This window comes from Schizophyllum commune, assembly GCF_000143185.2.
Source record: "Schizophyllum commune H4-8 unplaced genomic scaffold SCHCOscaffold_14, whole genome shotgun sequence".
Lineage (NCBI taxonomy): Eukaryota > Fungi > Basidiomycota > Agaricomycetes > Agaricales > Schizophyllaceae > Schizophyllum > Schizophyllum commune.
The window spans coordinates 774,341-788,678 of NW_026089551.1; the positions used below are offsets into that span (position 1 = coordinate 774,341).

The 14,338-nt window shown below is 57.7% G+C and overlaps 6 protein-coding genes across 6 annotated transcripts; all 6 read left to right on the forward strand.

Annotated features, from left to right (window-relative positions):
- Positions 1–688: 688 nt before the first annotated feature.
- On the forward strand, positions 689–1,284 carry SCHCODRAFT_01106636 (uncharacterized protein; the record flags this gene model as incomplete). Its single annotated transcript, XM_003027115.1, has 4 exons — positions 689–767; positions 815–902; positions 932–947; positions 991–1,284. 4 exons carry the CDS (start codon positions 689–691, stop codon positions 1,282–1,284), a joined length of 477 nt encoding a protein of 158 aa, XP_003027161.1.
- A 2,469-nt stretch (positions 1,285–3,753) lies between these two features.
- On the forward strand, positions 3,754–4,496 carry SCHCODRAFT_02643171 (uncharacterized protein). The gene is made up of 2 exons (XM_003027116.2): positions 3,754–3,835; positions 3,889–4,496. Exons 1-2 carry the CDS (start codon positions 3,763–3,765, stop codon positions 3,996–3,998), a joined length of 183 nt encoding a protein of 60 aa, XP_003027162.2. The 5' UTR covers positions 3,754–3,762; the 3' UTR covers positions 3,999–4,496.
- Positions 4,497–4,582: 86 nt separating this feature from the next.
- On the forward strand, positions 4,583–6,304 carry SCHCODRAFT_02643173 (uncharacterized protein). The gene is made up of 7 exons (XM_003027117.2): positions 4,583–4,850; positions 4,921–4,988; positions 5,044–5,076; positions 5,191–5,331; positions 5,419–5,497; positions 5,594–5,713; positions 5,864–6,304. The coding sequence occupies exons 1-7, from the start codon at positions 4,690–4,692 to the stop codon at positions 6,240–6,242; spliced, it is 981 nt and encodes a 326-aa protein (XP_003027163.1). The 5' UTR covers positions 4,583–4,689; the 3' UTR covers positions 6,243–6,304.
- Positions 6,305–6,866: 562 nt separating this feature from the next.
- Positions 6,867–7,236, forward strand: SCHCODRAFT_02643175 (uncharacterized protein). The gene has a single exon (XM_050346313.1). The coding sequence runs from the start codon at positions 6,888–6,890 to the stop codon at positions 7,074–7,076; it is 189 nt and encodes a 62-aa protein (XP_050197474.1). The 5' UTR covers positions 6,867–6,887; the 3' UTR covers positions 7,077–7,236.
- Positions 7,237–10,174: 2,938 nt separating this feature from the next.
- On the forward strand, positions 10,175–11,142 carry SCHCODRAFT_02643184 (uncharacterized protein). The gene is made up of 5 exons (XM_050346314.1): positions 10,175–10,202; positions 10,252–10,352; positions 10,452–10,551; positions 10,773–10,796; positions 10,968–11,142. The coding sequence occupies exons 3-5, from the start codon at positions 10,459–10,461 to the stop codon at positions 11,037–11,039; spliced, it is 189 nt and encodes a 62-aa protein (XP_050197475.1). The 5' UTR covers positions 10,175–10,202; positions 10,252–10,352; positions 10,452–10,458; the 3' UTR covers positions 11,040–11,142.
- Positions 11,143–11,358: 216 nt separating this feature from the next.
- Positions 11,359–13,423, forward strand: SCHCODRAFT_02519304 (kinase-like protein; the record flags this gene model as incomplete). Its single annotated transcript, XM_003027118.2, has 4 exons — positions 11,359–11,622; positions 11,772–11,994; positions 12,392–12,505; positions 12,630–13,423. 4 exons carry the CDS (start codon positions 11,359–11,361, stop codon positions 13,421–13,423), a joined length of 1,395 nt encoding a protein of 464 aa, XP_003027164.2.
- Between the last annotated feature and the right edge of the window lie 915 nt (positions 13,424–14,338).

Consider the following 14,338-nt stretch of genomic DNA (forward strand, 5'->3'; position numbering starts at 1 on the left):
TAACGAATCTTACTTATCTTACTTACGACTTATGAGGAATAGAAGACCTTAAACTCACCTGTACCGTGTTCAACTCGACGGAGTGAACAGAGTAGACTCAATGATCACACAGTCGGCGGACGCAGACTTTCGTCGATGCGCGCGACTTCGGTTCCCGGGAAAGGGTTAGATTGGACACGATGGTAGTAAGAGTAAAGAAGGCTGCCCCCTCGACTAGCGAGAGGCGGACCTTATATACGTAGGGTCGGAGTCAGTGAGTCAGTGGTCATAGAAGTAGCTAGAAGCGTCGTAAGTATTCGTGGGTCTTCGTAAGGAATCGTAGGTATTCATGAAGATTCGAGCCGGTTCGTATACATTCGAGGGATCACATGGGAAATAGAAGTAGAGAAACGGAGAGTAAGAATGCGTATCGCGTGGGTGAGAGTCAAAGGAAATAGGCCCATTACCCGTGAGCGCGGCATGTCGCTGATCCACGACAGGGTTAGACGATGCGCTGGCGGTCTTGACCCGCTCGCGAATATCCTGCAAATCCTTCAAAAGCTCACTCTTCCGCTCTTCCATAGCGTCAGATGTCTTCGCCTGCTTTGAGCATGCAGTTCAGAAAGATCTCAGCGAGAATTTGTGCAAGAACTCGTCGACAAGGCCAAGCTAGTTAGTTATTTCGGGCTAAAGTAAGCTGACTCGACTCATGTGGATTCGACTGCCCGCAGAAATTCGATGGTATTTCATCGGTCCTCGTCAGCTTGACAAGTCGAAGACGCTGGTGGGTAATTAGCTCACATCCTAACGGAGCTTTCCTCTCACCTCCGCGCAGCCATCCCGAACCTACACACCATACAAGCACTGACCTTAACGAAGGCGGCCGACCTACTCCACAAAGCTCTCTCAGAAGCGGGTGACGCGTAGACGAGGCTCAACGTTTTCATTTAAGTACGCGTCTCCCCATCGTTGCCTTACTATCTAGACGCGACTCATGAGTGCCTCCCCTAGATATGTTTGATACCTCTCATTTCAACGAACTTCACTACTACGCACCCCCTCGCCATATTCGCTGCCCATATCCTCGAACAATGCCCCTTCCTCCGACTACAAGGCCTCATGACCATCGGCTCCATCGAGCCGTCCTATCACGCCAAGGAGGGCGAGGAGAACCACGATTTCAAGATGCTGCTGAATACGCGGGACTCGCTTCAGGGTGTTCTAAGGTCGAGGTTTCCGGACAAGGTGAGTTGTGTCGCAGTCATTCGAACCAGTGGTAACGCAAAATCACCCAACTTAACTTGACCGCAGAGACATCCGCATACGGCGAAACGACCGGCTGCTCGTCAGCGTGGGCATGTCTGCCGACTTCGAGGCCGCGCTGCGTGCGGGGAGCGATATTGTGCGGGTGGGCACGGGGATCTTTGGTGGGAGGCGGACGAAGGTGAGGGGACCGCACTAGCGTCTTGCGATGGAACGAGCAAGAAGGGGTAGACAAGGTTGTGGACTCCGTTTGCTCGAGCGCTTGTTCAAGAAGCAAGTGCGAAGAAGAAGAAATATGAGAGGGCGAAGCCGCAGCCCCAGTCCAACTCTCAGACATGTAACAGCCGACCACTTTGTCTCTTGTGTGGATCATACATAACTTACCGGTTGCGCAGAGTTAGGCCGGTGTATTGGCGGCGCAATTGCGACTGCAGCCATGCACTTCGTACACGAGACCGTAGTCGTCCGTCGATTTCTTCGTTCGAACCTGAAGGTGAAGTCGCTATGGACATGGAGCTGGGTCGCTGTGGACATAGAGCCGAACTCTCGTTCCATGAACCATAAGGACGAAGCCGTAACCTTCAAACATCAAGACTGCGGCCCGATCCAACCATACTGCTCCTACGCAATGACGATCTCATCCATCTAACCACCTCACCTCGCCTCATGTCGCCTGGTCTGCAGCTTCGGACTTCGCCTGCGCACCTTCGCGGCAGACGTTCGTTTTGCCTCTCACCTCGGACATCCAGTCTTCTCCCCAGCACATCCGGCTGCTTCCCGCGGCAGACGCCTCATCGCGCGGAAGCCATTGTATCAAGGTTCATCTCGCCCTCGAATCCGCCTCATCTGCCGCCCGGTACCGGCCATATGGCTCTTCTGTCATCTCTTTTACTCCCAGGCAGCTGCTTTTACTCGTTGGGGGTGCAGGCTTACTCCTCAGACGGCTGCATGCCTGGCACCATGTCGCCGGCAAAGCCTTCTCCGACCACTACATGGAATGGGTCGAACCTCAACCTACGGTACGTTGCTTTCGGTAGGCTCATCGCCATCCTTTGTTACATTCATGGCTACTCTATTGTACGTTCATCGTCTCTAGAATACGCTCACCGCCACTCTCTGGTACACTCACCGCAGGCTGCCGCCGATGACTCCATTGCGCCGCCGGCAGGGTGGCGTGAAGGTTAGCCTTGACTCCTTCGGAGGCGCGGCTTGGTTCCTTCGCGTGGCTCCCCGCTGCCCCTCTAGGCGCGCCCTTTCGCGTCTTCAGGCCCCTTCAGCGCGTCATTGGACCCTACCTTCCGCATTGCCTCACCTCACCTACCACGCATTCTCCACATGTCGCAAATTCTTTGTACACGCGCGACGCCTCCTCATGTCCAGGGTCCACATGAGACGTGGAAAGCCGCTCCTAGAAGACCGATCGGCCGGGTGGCTCCCTCGTTAAACGGTGGTGCTCCCAGCGGACTCCCTATCGACTGCCACCGAGTGTTCGCTGGGAGCACTTGGTGTCGAAAAGGGATCACCATCTGCTGCTCGATAGGAGCATCCGATGTCGATTGACAGCAAAGAATCCGCCGCCTGGCGGCGAAGCGGCGCCATCGGGAGAGGTTTCTTCTAACCAGTCGTTTGACCCTAGGCGGGTGCCCGCCTGCGAGGGTCTGGTCTTCGTGAAGGTCTGATATCATCGGTACAAACCGCCAGCGAGCGTGATACTGACCGCCGGCGGGAGTACCGTTCGTCAAAGAGGACTCACATTCGTCAAGGAGTACTGATATCATCGCATGTGAGTGCTAATATCTCCCGTCCGCGAGGCTTACCATCAGCCACGGCAAGGCTTAACATCGGCCACCGCAAGGGCTGATATTAGCCTCCGCAAGAGCTGATATGAGCCACCCTCGAGGGCTGATAACATACGCGGAGGGCTTATATCTGGGAAGTAGGCCACCTCTCCGACGCTTGACTCTTGCCGCGCCCCATTGCACTTTCTTGCCGCCGCTGCTCTCCACGCCTCGCACCGCTGCCCTGCCCTGCCGTCGTCGCGTCCTCGCCGCGCTTGATTCGTCGCGCGCCGTAGCATCCACGCCTACGCTCCAAAAACCATAGTCAGGCCACTTTCATCCCTGGGGTCGCTTATATGCTCTCGCGACGTAGTGTGAGTGCTACTTCCTCAGCCTGTGCCACCGTTGTCTACGTCTTCGTGCTACCGTCGCCTCACACGTCGTCTCACACCCACACCAGCAGATGTACTACCGCTGCCTCGACCCGGCCGCGCCGCCGCCCTCCATGCTGCCGGTGCGGTCGCCCTCGGTGTCCTCCCTCCTCGACAACCCCGCGATCGTCTCCATCCGCTCGCCGCCAAACCTGAAGGCGCTGCCCGCGACGCAGGTGCTGACGAACCGGGTTCCCACACACGAAAAGACCCTGTCTACCCCACCCAACGCGATCCCCACAATTCGCGTGCTGCACGCGCCGAACGCGTACGCGTTCGACGTCGCGCTGCCGAGCACAATCCTGCCCGAGATGGTCACGATCTCCGCGAAGAAGGGGAACAAGCTGCGCGTGATTGCGGATGCGTGGCATTTGGAGGATAATTGTGAGTCGTTGGTAACCTCCTTGCAAGGTCGGATACTGATGAGCGCGATGCAGGCCACTACGAATGGGAGATCGCGTTCGCGCCGTACGACGTGGACATGAGCTCCGTGAAGGCCAAATTTGAGCCCGGCGGGCGGCTGCTGATCACGGTAGCGCGGCGTTGAGCACGGTGGCGCGGCGCTGAGCGCTGCCACCGGACCTCTCCCTGCCCCTCGCGCTCCCCAGGCTATGTGTCTCATGATACCTCCCAACCTATCATTATTGGCACGCCTATTATTGCTGGGACTACGTACGCACACGACATACCCACCGCACGCCCTCATGGACTCGAGTCTCGACTCGCCTCCATACCAATGGCTTCTCCGCTCCATTGCACGCCCCCGCCACGCATGTTAGAAACTGATCACCCAACCATCCTAATGTATACTTACCGATACCTACCACTAGCCTAGCGTATGATACATGTTTTATCGCCTACCTATTGCGTTATGTACGCGGGCCCCGCGTCGCCTGCAAAGTACTGTTTTGTTCTGTAATACTGACGCCGCCGCTTCGTTCGCTTCTCTTCGCGCGGTGTCTAGCGTGCTTCCCTATGTACATAGGCCACTTCCTTATGTCGCAGAAGACACCAGTGCATGTACTTTAGTCTACTGCCGTGGCGGTCGAGAAGGAAGGGACTGGGACTTGCCGGAGACGCCACACGAGTTGATAGTGACTGTGACGTCACGCGTCTCACGCGCTTTCTGCCATCATGTTCTCTTTCCGGAGTCCATTGTTCTTCCGCGTTCCTCGACGAACGGCTGCCCGAGTCTCGCATTCACCATCCATCTCACCTACACAGCACATTGTTTAGCCATGGACCTAAGCACACCCTCCGACGAGCAGGAAATCACTTATCTCAATGTCTCGATCGCCTTCACCTTCATCATCATCGACGCCGCCCTTTCCGTGTACTACAACCTCGACATCGGCGGAAAGCTGGTCTGGGCGGCATGTAGATGTGTAGTGCAACTGTCGTGCGTGTTTGCTCTATATTTGATGCAACTCGCATTGGCAAATGCAGCGAACTCAGTCGTACCTCTCCAGAATCCTGGGCTTGATCTTACGCCCCGTCTTTGAATTGAATAACCCACTCTTTGTAGCAGGCCTTGTGCGTGCGTACAAATTCTCTCTCATTTGCTATTTCGTACGTTGACTCTCACGTCGCAGTACTCCTCAATTGCCTTGGTACAATGGAAGTCGGTAAGCCCCTCCGTCAAATCCTTCTCCTTCTTCTCCCATCGGCCTCGGCCTCCTGAACACACGCCGCATCACTCCCGCACACCGTCAACTACCCATCATAACGCAATTCTCCAGTAATCAACAAGAGCAAAAAGCGCTTCCAGCACATGCTCCCCATCGTCCTCGCCGGCTTGCTAGGCTCAACAGTCCCCGTATCAATCATTGGCGTCCGCTTTGCGCTCGGAGTGGTGCCTTTTTGGACACCGGAGCACTATGGTGAGTGACTGAGTGAGAGGAACCTGCCCGACGGGTGGCTTTGGGAAGTGAAGGTGCAGAGTCAAATGCTAAGCCTTCATCCCCCAGTCCCCATCGCGGGCATGCTCATTGGCAATGCGATCTCTGGGATTGTCGTCGCGACGTCGTACGTGATGAAAGAGCTACAGTAAGTACTGCTGCTATTCTAGCTCTGCAAGTCCTATCGCTTCCATGTGATGCATGGTTCTATGATTCCGCAGAAAACCTGACCCACCCCGCCTAGAGAAAACCGCGACAAAGTGGAGACTTACCTCGCCTTCGGCGCCTCCCGCGCGGAGGCGTGCCGCCCTGTCGTGCTCGAGGCGCTGCGGCTCGCACTGACGCCGACGATTAACCAGATGAGGTGGGTGAAGGTCTGAGGCACCGTCCTGCCTTCTTCCGCCCCTCTGCTTGTCATTTTCTACAAAAACTCTCTTTCCAAACCTTGGATCTGACCCTCCCATCCCTCTCAACTGAACCCTCTACAACACAGCCAAAGCTAACCTATCCCCAGTGTCATCGGCCTCATCTCCATCCCGGGCATGATGACCGGCGCGCTCCTTGGCGGCGCCCCCGTCGCGCGCGCCTCGCGCCTCCAGATGATCATCATGTTCCTCCTTTCCGGCAGCGCGGCGCTCAGCGCCCTCATAACCACCGTTGGCTGCGTTGCTGTGGTGGTGGATGGGTATGGGAGGGTGAGGGGGGAGAGGATCACGACGGGTGCGTCGGTGAGCGACGTTTTGGGAGTTGGAAAGGTTTTCGGGACTAGCACGTCGGATATTTCGCGAAGGTTGGTCGAGGTGAGGCAAAGAGCGAGGGAGGCGGTAATCGGGATAGTCGCGCGATTGAGAGGAAACGAGGGAGGGCAGGCGAGGTACGAGCTCCTGGGGTGAGATACGGCTGGTTAAATGCAGTCTTACGGTGAACTTTACTGTCAATGAGTGCAAGAGGCAAGGATGACTTTACGCATCAACGAGACGAAGAGTGTCAGCGATGATCTCGAGTGTCGAGATGGGACCACATATCCTCGCACACCCTCGTCATACAGCCGTTTGCAGAATAGAATGCAGTCTCGTGCTGCGAGAATTCGAGCACGCGGCCGTTGCAGACCAATCAGACGCGTCTCTCGCGGGCCAGCGACGCTCTGGGCTTGCACGTATGGGTCCCTGGCGACGCGACGGGACCCACGTGCTGGAAACCTGCCAGCACGGGACTGCAATCTATTCTGCAAACGGCTGTAAGTACACAGGCGCCTCGCGCTTAGGCGTCGTGGTGCAGATCGACCGCCAGATAAAGACGAGGGAGGGGCGTGGGAGCGTGTTTCTCCCTCGTTTGAGCATATCTGAGTATATAGATATGGATATGTGAATCTCTATCCACTTCATGAGCGACGGAGACAGCGACGTGAAGTCAGAAGTACAACCGACCGCACGCGGCAATCACCGAACACTGGCACGTGCAATCATCCGCGTGCTAGTGAGTCATCATCGAACTTCCAACCTTGACCTTGACGTTCATCGGACAACCGCTCATAAACTATGTTGTGTATACTCAGCGCGCGCCTCCTCCCCTTACTCTACTCTGCTGTCCTCCTCCTCTTCCGAAGCGCTATCCACCTCGGCTGCCGTCGGTTGCGGTGGAGGAGCGGGTGCTGGGTTGCTGGAACCTTGCGCGGTTGCGCCCGACGCTCTTTTGCGTGCTTGTGTTTGTCTCACGCCAGACAATAGAAAAAACTGGCTCTGAGCCTGCTTGCGGACGTCTAGGACCCCTCAACAAAATTCGTCTCGACGAAGCGATTGATTACTGAACGTTGACTTCGAGATATGTCCCTTCGGCCTGGCAACTCTCAGACCGTGCCTGTTTCCTTCAAATTCCGCCAGCCTGTCAGGAATAGTGATACAGAAGCGATGGATTTCATATACCCTTTTTTCCTTACCCCTACACGCGATGCGACTGAACTGAAGACTCAAGGACCATTTTCATCCTCGATCGGGGTCCTTTCCTTAGACTTCGGGGGCCATTATCAAGTCAAATATTCCTAGTCATGCTCAGCTCCTTGCCTCGCCGCCGCCTCACCCATCACTGCGCTTGCTCCAACTGGGGGGCTCCATCGACCCCTCCCTGAGACTCGCGCTCAGGGAGTGCGCCCCAATCGCAATTTCCCGAACATCTTCACGACGCTGTGCTCTTCTTACGGTGCTGACCTCCAGGCGACAAGTGAACTGTATTCACGCTTCTCCCGCGAAGTCCTACAGATGTCATTGGCGGTCCCGGCGCTAATTCTGTGCGTGTACTCGAGGGCGACGTACGTCCGCTTACTGAAGTGTTGCAGGATCAAGTACACGTACTTGCCTTTGCGAAGCCAGTGGGAAGTTAACGGCCGACACCGTGCAAGAGCTTCGTCAAACCGACGGTCCGCACGGGCGAAGACCGATAGGTGGCTATCACCATTGTATGCCACCTTCTGTCACGCCGACGACCTTCGAAGACCTAGTTCCCAGCATAGTGAACCAATTTTTCACTTCGGCGACGCAGGTTCTTCTTTGCAGTGACACTCGGGAAGGACCCTTCCTTTTGTCAACGCCTATCGCTCTGGTGGTTCTAACGCCGCTGACTGAGAGCGTCTCCCACCGTAGTGAGCCTTACTGTCACCGCAGTAGCATCCGCCTCATCGCAGCGAACCCTGCTTCATCAGCTTGCGACCCTCGCTTCGAGCATACCGCCGACACCTTGCCTCGCCCGGGCTGAGCGGCCCATAGAACGACGACCTGGCTACCTTATTACGTCGCAGAGGTGGGCTACGAGAGGAAAGGCCGCCGACGGGAATATGCGGCGGTGCATACGGTACGGAGCATAAACTAAGCATAGTTGGGTTCCTACTACTGACTTGCTTTCGATTACACGGAAAACCAGGACATCTACTCCCCGCCGTGTAACAGCTCTCAATAGGCTCCATTGCTAATATACTCAGTGTTCTTTCGCTTGTTCCTCTGTGCCCTAACGCGTGCATACCAGCACATCCCCCGCGTGCGTCCTCGGTCCCGCGCGATCTACCGCGCTCGCGCTGATGTGTCTCACCGCTGCCAACTCCGCGATATTGCCTTGACCACGGGGTGTAGACGGGCGCAGGTCACGCGGGCATTTCGACCGGTTCAATTATCGGTTGCTCTCGGTTGATCGTATGTACTGCGAGTTTTCAAGCGTTCGTCCCACGCAGGCATCGGAGCAGCTTCGGTGGACCTGCAGTGGCGGTGTACGTCCTGAGGCGTTGCAGGAGGCTTCTTGTGAGAGATTACTTTTTAGCGCGCGCTGCTACCCTTGTTGAGCCCGTTTCCCTCACCCTTGCTGAGAAATCGAACCGTCGCTTCGCTTCAGTATCTCACGAGCGTGCAGGATACCAGGTGAATGAGGGTCTGCGCTTCTCGCGCTATTTGCTCAAATTGCTCTGCTACGCAGGTTGAAAAATCACCCAGTATCCGAGCGCAGGTCCGAGTCCATATGTCAACGAGTGGCGGATCTTCTCTGCTAAGCAATCTTGCCTATGCTAGGCGACGACCAGTTTCTCGTAGGACAGGTACGTGTATGGCTTAGACCCGAGTGGCGCAATTTATGGTAGGACACTCAGTGGGCGCTTCGCTGCCTGGACACAGCCAATCTCTGCTCGATTCTCGAACCAGACGCCTTCCTCGAATTAGCCGCCCTGTCGGTCAGGGCGAGGGGCAAGAGAGAACGGCGAGAAGCGTACAAGATTCCGGTTAATAACGTCCTGACATGTCAACTCAAGTGGCAGGACGTACAGTCGGTACAGTCGGAGCATGCACTCAAATTCCAAGTTCCGTCGGCCGAGGCGAGGGCTCATTCAAGACGGAAAGACTTCATTATTCGGTCAGCAAGGACCGACTGCCTGTTTCCTGAATTCGCTTAGTCTCGTCTTGAGCGTAGCGATGTTTCCTAGCTTCGCGCGGCGTTGTTTCTAGGGTTGACTACGTACTGGCTTCGCGCAGGCTTGTTCAGTGCATTTGCATGGATTAGTTCATAGTTTCGCATGAGCTTGTCTCCCAGCTTCGCATCGCACCGTCTCTTCGCACCCCTAGCGTCGTGGCGACGCTCGGGAAGCGCCGCGCCACATACATCCTGGCCGCACTAGCTCCCTCAGCTGCACACGCCTCGGCGGTGACCGACGAGACGTTGATGGACAATAGTATGGGATGATGCACGATGAAGAGGAAGTGATGCGCCAGCTATACAAGGTGACATGCGCAGACTAGTATAGAACGCGATGCTTGCGCCGTAGAATGTGATGTCCAAGGCATACGAGTAATAAGTAGAGCTGCGACGATAGCGACAATACAGTCAAGAGTTTGGCCAATATTATTCCCTCGACGGCACATCAGATGGGCGACTGAATGAGAAGCAATTTTCGCGTCGTCCGAGATGAAGTTTTCCTTGGTCCGCGGCCCGAAATAAAGTGCTCAAAGTAGGGAGAGGGCCACGGTTGCATGATGCGCCGGAGATGAACTTCGTCATATCGAGTCCCGGAAATGAGGATGCGGCTTCGCCTAGAAGACGGATGGTATCCAAGGTCTTCAGGTCGCAGGGCGGATGGATGTGTCAAGTCGAAGGAAAGGCCTGCATTTCAACTGCCGCCAGATTCCACGTTCCTAGACGGCGAGAGTTTCCCAGAGAGATGGCAGCTTGCGAGAAAAGGGCCGCCAACAGAGAAAGGGCCGCTCGGAATCTGCCGAATGAAACGAACTTCATAGTCCTGTGACCCTGGGAAAGGACTGACTCAGCGCCGTCGAACTTCCGCTCAGCCAGCAAGAACCAGGGCCGCATTGCCGCTCCGCTGGCGAATAAGTGAGGAGCAGGGTATATAGGTAGCCGTGATAGCTCACCTGGCGCAGTCATTGCTTGGACGTGACCCTCACTACCCAGGGACCTTCGCGTGAAGCACCCTAACCCTTCGTGCACGTATTCGGAGGATTTTGGCATCAGTGACATCGGTGGGTGGCTGTCTCCTTCAGGCTGTTGGGCTTCAGCCGCCCGGCGCTATGGACTTCAGTCGCTCGCCGAGATGAAAGATCCACTCACCATCAACGCAGATCTGACATGCAGGGCGCTATGATGGGTTCCCCGACTTCTACTCCCGTAGATGCGTGCCGCGCGACGACGTGCAATGCGTGCGGCAAGACGACGTGGACGGTGAGTGTCGGGCGTCTTCATGCAGTCGCGAGTTCCTTCTCGCTTCCAACCGCGCGCCGGCGCCGCGATCTCCCCCTTCATCTCCCCCGTCCCCATACTGACCCCATCTCCGGCCCTGATCCCGAGCACTTCCCATCCGCTCCCCCGCATGCGCCCATGCTGGCCGTGCTGGGGTACCACTAGTCTTGTGCCTGCAAGCCGCGCTGACGACGCTTTCGCAGGGCTGCGGGCTGCACATTGAGCAGGTATGTGGCTGGCCAGGTTGATTGCCGACATACATAGTTTCAAGCGCCCAGTACGGCGGCGGCGGGGCGCGTGCATGAAGGAGCACAGCACGACTGATGGATGGCTCATACCCGTGCACACTGCGTGCGGGATCGGCGTCGGGTAATAGCAGATCTGACAATTCCATGCAGGCGCTGAAGGGGGTCAAGGACGAAGACCGGTGCAAGTGCGAGCGCGGCGGGGCGAGATGCGTCGTAGGGTAGATACGTCGCAAGCTAGATCTTCCATAAGGTTATCAAGTAGAATACGCCCAATCAAAGGCTGCAGACCACGCACAATCAAGAGATACGGTCGAGATCTGGGGAGAAATAGGGGTCTGTAACCGCATTAGGAAGGTGGTTATTGAAGGGCGGACTCGTGCGCGGGCTCTTGTCCTGAACGCCCATCCGCGCGTGCTGAACGCTCACCGTGTCTTGAACGCCCATCTGCTCCTCCTACTTCTACCGCATCTGCTCTTCTCTTCTCATATCCCTCGCGCGCAGCAGCTCCTTGCTCGAGTCCGCCCATGTCCCTGCGTCCGCCATGACACCGCCCCCACGTTCCCCAGTAGACGCACTTGATTCGCATTCACAACGCGCAGGCGAATCGCAACACGCAGGCGCACCCGAATCTCAACATGCCCTCGAATCGCACGCGCACCCCGTCCCGACCACAGACCACCTCATCAAGGATCGCGCGCAGCTGAACCAGTACCACATCATCTCGCTCATTGGCGCAGGGTACCACGGCAAGGTCTACTATGCGAAGAAGGTCAGGTCGCAGCCGCCAGTCGGCGTCCGGCGCGTGGTGAGTCGTACATTCTCAAGCATAGCACGTTTGCTGATGAGTTCTGTCCCGCGCTGCTTTACTCTGCGCCGTCCTGCCTAATCCTTACCCGCCTCGCCTCACTCCTCTCTCTGCCTCTATCTTCTCCACCCTCCACCCTTGCGCACCAGGCCATCAAAGCCCTCCGCCGCGACACCCCCCAAGACCGCACGCGCCTCCTCCGCAAGAGCGCGTTCCCCAAATCCGACGAGCATACTCCCGTAGGCGACAAGCTGGGCGCCGCGGAGCCCGAAATCCGGAGGGAGATTGCGATCATGAAGAAGCTCACGCATGCGCATGTCGTGAGGTTGTACGAGGTTATAGACGACCGTATGCAGGATAAGATCTATATGGGTGAGTTTGCTTCCGTTCGCTGCACCGAATTTCGCTTCGCGTTTATATGCTTGTCACCCCGCTTTGCGTTCATGCCATCCCGCTTCCCCCCTGTAGCCTTGAGGTAGATCACACGAGCTCACGCGCACGCAATGGGGCCTTGTATCTGCTTCAAAGTTACTGCCCAGACGTTGTCCTTTCCACCACCTTTCTTCTTGTCTAGCTCCGCTTCCCCGTACGCTGGGTCTTGCGATATATGTGCCTGGCTAGCCGCCACCATCCGCCAGTCAACTTGACATCCTTGTCCCATTATATCAGCCCCTGCCATCGTCCTTAGCACCAACCCCGTCCCGCAAACCACCTTCAGTCATGCTTCCTTGCTTTTTGCTCGTCTGAAGACGTACTGACAGATTTGCAGTGATGGAATATTGCGCCGGTGGAGAGGTCACCTGGACGAGCAACGACCAGCCTATTCTAACTGTAGACCAAACGCGGCGGATAATCCGGGATGCCATTCTGGGCCTTGAATACCGTACGTCCTTTCTCAGGCTTGCCGTGACACATACCCGCCCTGCACTGCCGCATACCCGCTATGCATCCCCGCATATCCATCATGCACCAATGCATACCCATCGTGTACTAACGCATATCCGCAGTGCACTATCAAGGCATTATCCATCGAGATATCAAGCCCGCGAATCTGCTGTACAGCCGCGATCGCAGCGTCGTCAAGATCGCCGACTTTGGCATCTCGCAGTTCTCCAAACCGCTGCGGCTCGAGTCGGCCGGAAAGTACGCCGCGAACGACGTCGATGACCCCATCCTCCTCGAGAACAAGGGCCTCTCGCGTGCGGGCACGCCCTCCTTCCTGGCGCCCGAGCTCGTGAGCGAGCACGCAGGCCCACGCCCCTCCGTCACGAAGGCAGTCGACATCTGGGCGCTCGGCGTGACGCTGTACTGCCTGCTCTTCGGTATCCTGCCCTGGCGGCCGGATCCGGATATCCCTGTTCAGGCGAAGCAGTACAACGTCTGGCGGAAGATCGCGGAGGAGGACTGGGAGGCGCTGGACACGATGGGCGCCGACCTTATGCCCACGGGCGGTCGCCATCCGCCTGCTGACCTGACAGACACGGGCGCGGGCATCATCAGACTTCTCGACCACTTTCTGCAAAAGGATCCCGCGAAGCGCATCACGCTCGAGCAGGCCAAGGTTCGTCGTGTTGCTGATTCTCTGCCATGCACTTTTTCTCCGTCATGCGCGCTTTCTGCGATAGGCCGCGAGCTAACCCTTCCTTTCTTGTATAGCAACACGACTGGATTCTCCACCGTATCGCCGGGCCTGAGAAGTGGCTCGAGGTTACGTCGCAGGGGAAGATCGACGTCGATGACCACGAGACGACGGCAGCAGTGTCCACCGTGCGCTTCCGCTGGACGTGGGCGCCTCGTCTAGGTTTAGGGCGGCGCATCTCGCGGTTGCTCGGGCGCAAGACTGACTCTACGCGCGAAGACACCAACGCGACTGAGCTCGGGCATCGCGCCAGCGCGAGCGGCTCGCTGCACCACAGGGCGTCGAGCTCCTTGCATCATAAGGCCTCGGGCTCATCGCAACACAAGGGCTCGAGCCCCCTGCGACATCTCCCGAAACGCCTCCCGAGCCTCAACTCGCGCAACCTGCGCTCCAAGTCTTCCGACCGCTACCCGACGCCGCCGCAGGCGCGCCCGCGCACGCCGAACAGCCTGAACGGCGTTCCCGGCGCGGGCGGCGGCGGTGTGCTCAAGTCGTACTATCGCCGTGGGTCGGACGTCTACAGGCGCGATGCGCGTGGCTCGGAGGTCTTCGCCGCCAACGAGTCGCGCAAGTCGTTCGCTCCCGAGTCGCGCAGGGCGTCGGGGTCGCGGCCGGCGAGCCCGGCGCCGTCGGAGCGGCGCCGCTCGCGGCTTGACTTCCTTACGAATATGCTGCGTCCCGTCACGCCCGTGTCGTCTTCGCCGGATAACTCGAGCCCGACGGCGAGCCGCGCGGCGACGTGGGGGCGCGCGAAGCAGAAGGCGCTGCGCGAGATGCCGTCCGGCTCCATTGGCTCGACATCGCGGCGGAGCGAAGAGGCCCCGGGCATGGGGCGATGGCGGCGGGGGAAGAAGTCCGGGCTCGACGAGGCACACCGCGCATCGAGCTGGGGGTATGACGACGACCCAGACGTCGCGGCACCGAGCTTCTACAACGCAGGGCAGGACTTCGAGGATGTCGTGCAGCAGCAGCACCGCGCGGGGATTGACGACCAAGACGATGACGATGATGACTCGTGGTCGTCCTCGGGCAGCGGGACCGGCAGCAGCTTAACGCCCGGCGACATCAGTGAGGACG

Coding starts and splice junctions, on each gene's coding strand:
- SCHCODRAFT_02643171 (XM_003027116.2), top strand. CDS start 3,763: ATGGTCACGATCTCCGCGAAGAAGGGGAACAAGCTGCGCGTGATTGCG. Junction 3,836..3,888: donor GTGGCATTTGGAGGATAATT/GTGAGTCGTTGG, acceptor AGCGCGATGCAG/GCCACTACGAATGGGAGATC.
- SCHCODRAFT_02643184 (XM_050346314.1), top strand. CDS start 10,459: ATGCAGGGCGCTATGATGGGTTCCCCGACTTCTACTCCCGTAGATGCG. Junction 10,552..10,772: donor GCGGCAAGACGACGTGGACG/GTGAGTGTCGGG, acceptor ACGCTTTCGCAG/GGCTGCGGGCTGCACATTGA. Junction 10,797..10,967: donor GCGGGCTGCACATTGAGCAG/GTATGTGGCTGG, acceptor AATTCCATGCAG/GCGCTGAAGGGGGTCAAGGA.
- SCHCODRAFT_02643175 (XM_050346313.1), top strand. CDS start 6,888: ATGTTGTGTATACTCAGCGCGCGCCTCCTCCCCTTACTCTACTCTGCT.
- SCHCODRAFT_02643173 (XM_003027117.2), top strand. CDS start 4,690: ATGGACCTAAGCACACCCTCCGACGAGCAGGAAATCACTTATCTCAAT. Junction 4,851..4,920: donor AGATGTGTAGTGCAACTGTC/GTGCGTGTTTGC, acceptor GTACCTCTCCAG/AATCCTGGGCTTGATCTTAC. Junction 5,077..5,190: donor CCTTGGTACAATGGAAGTCG/GTAAGCCCCTCC, acceptor GCAATTCTCCAG/TAATCAACAAGAGCAAAAAG.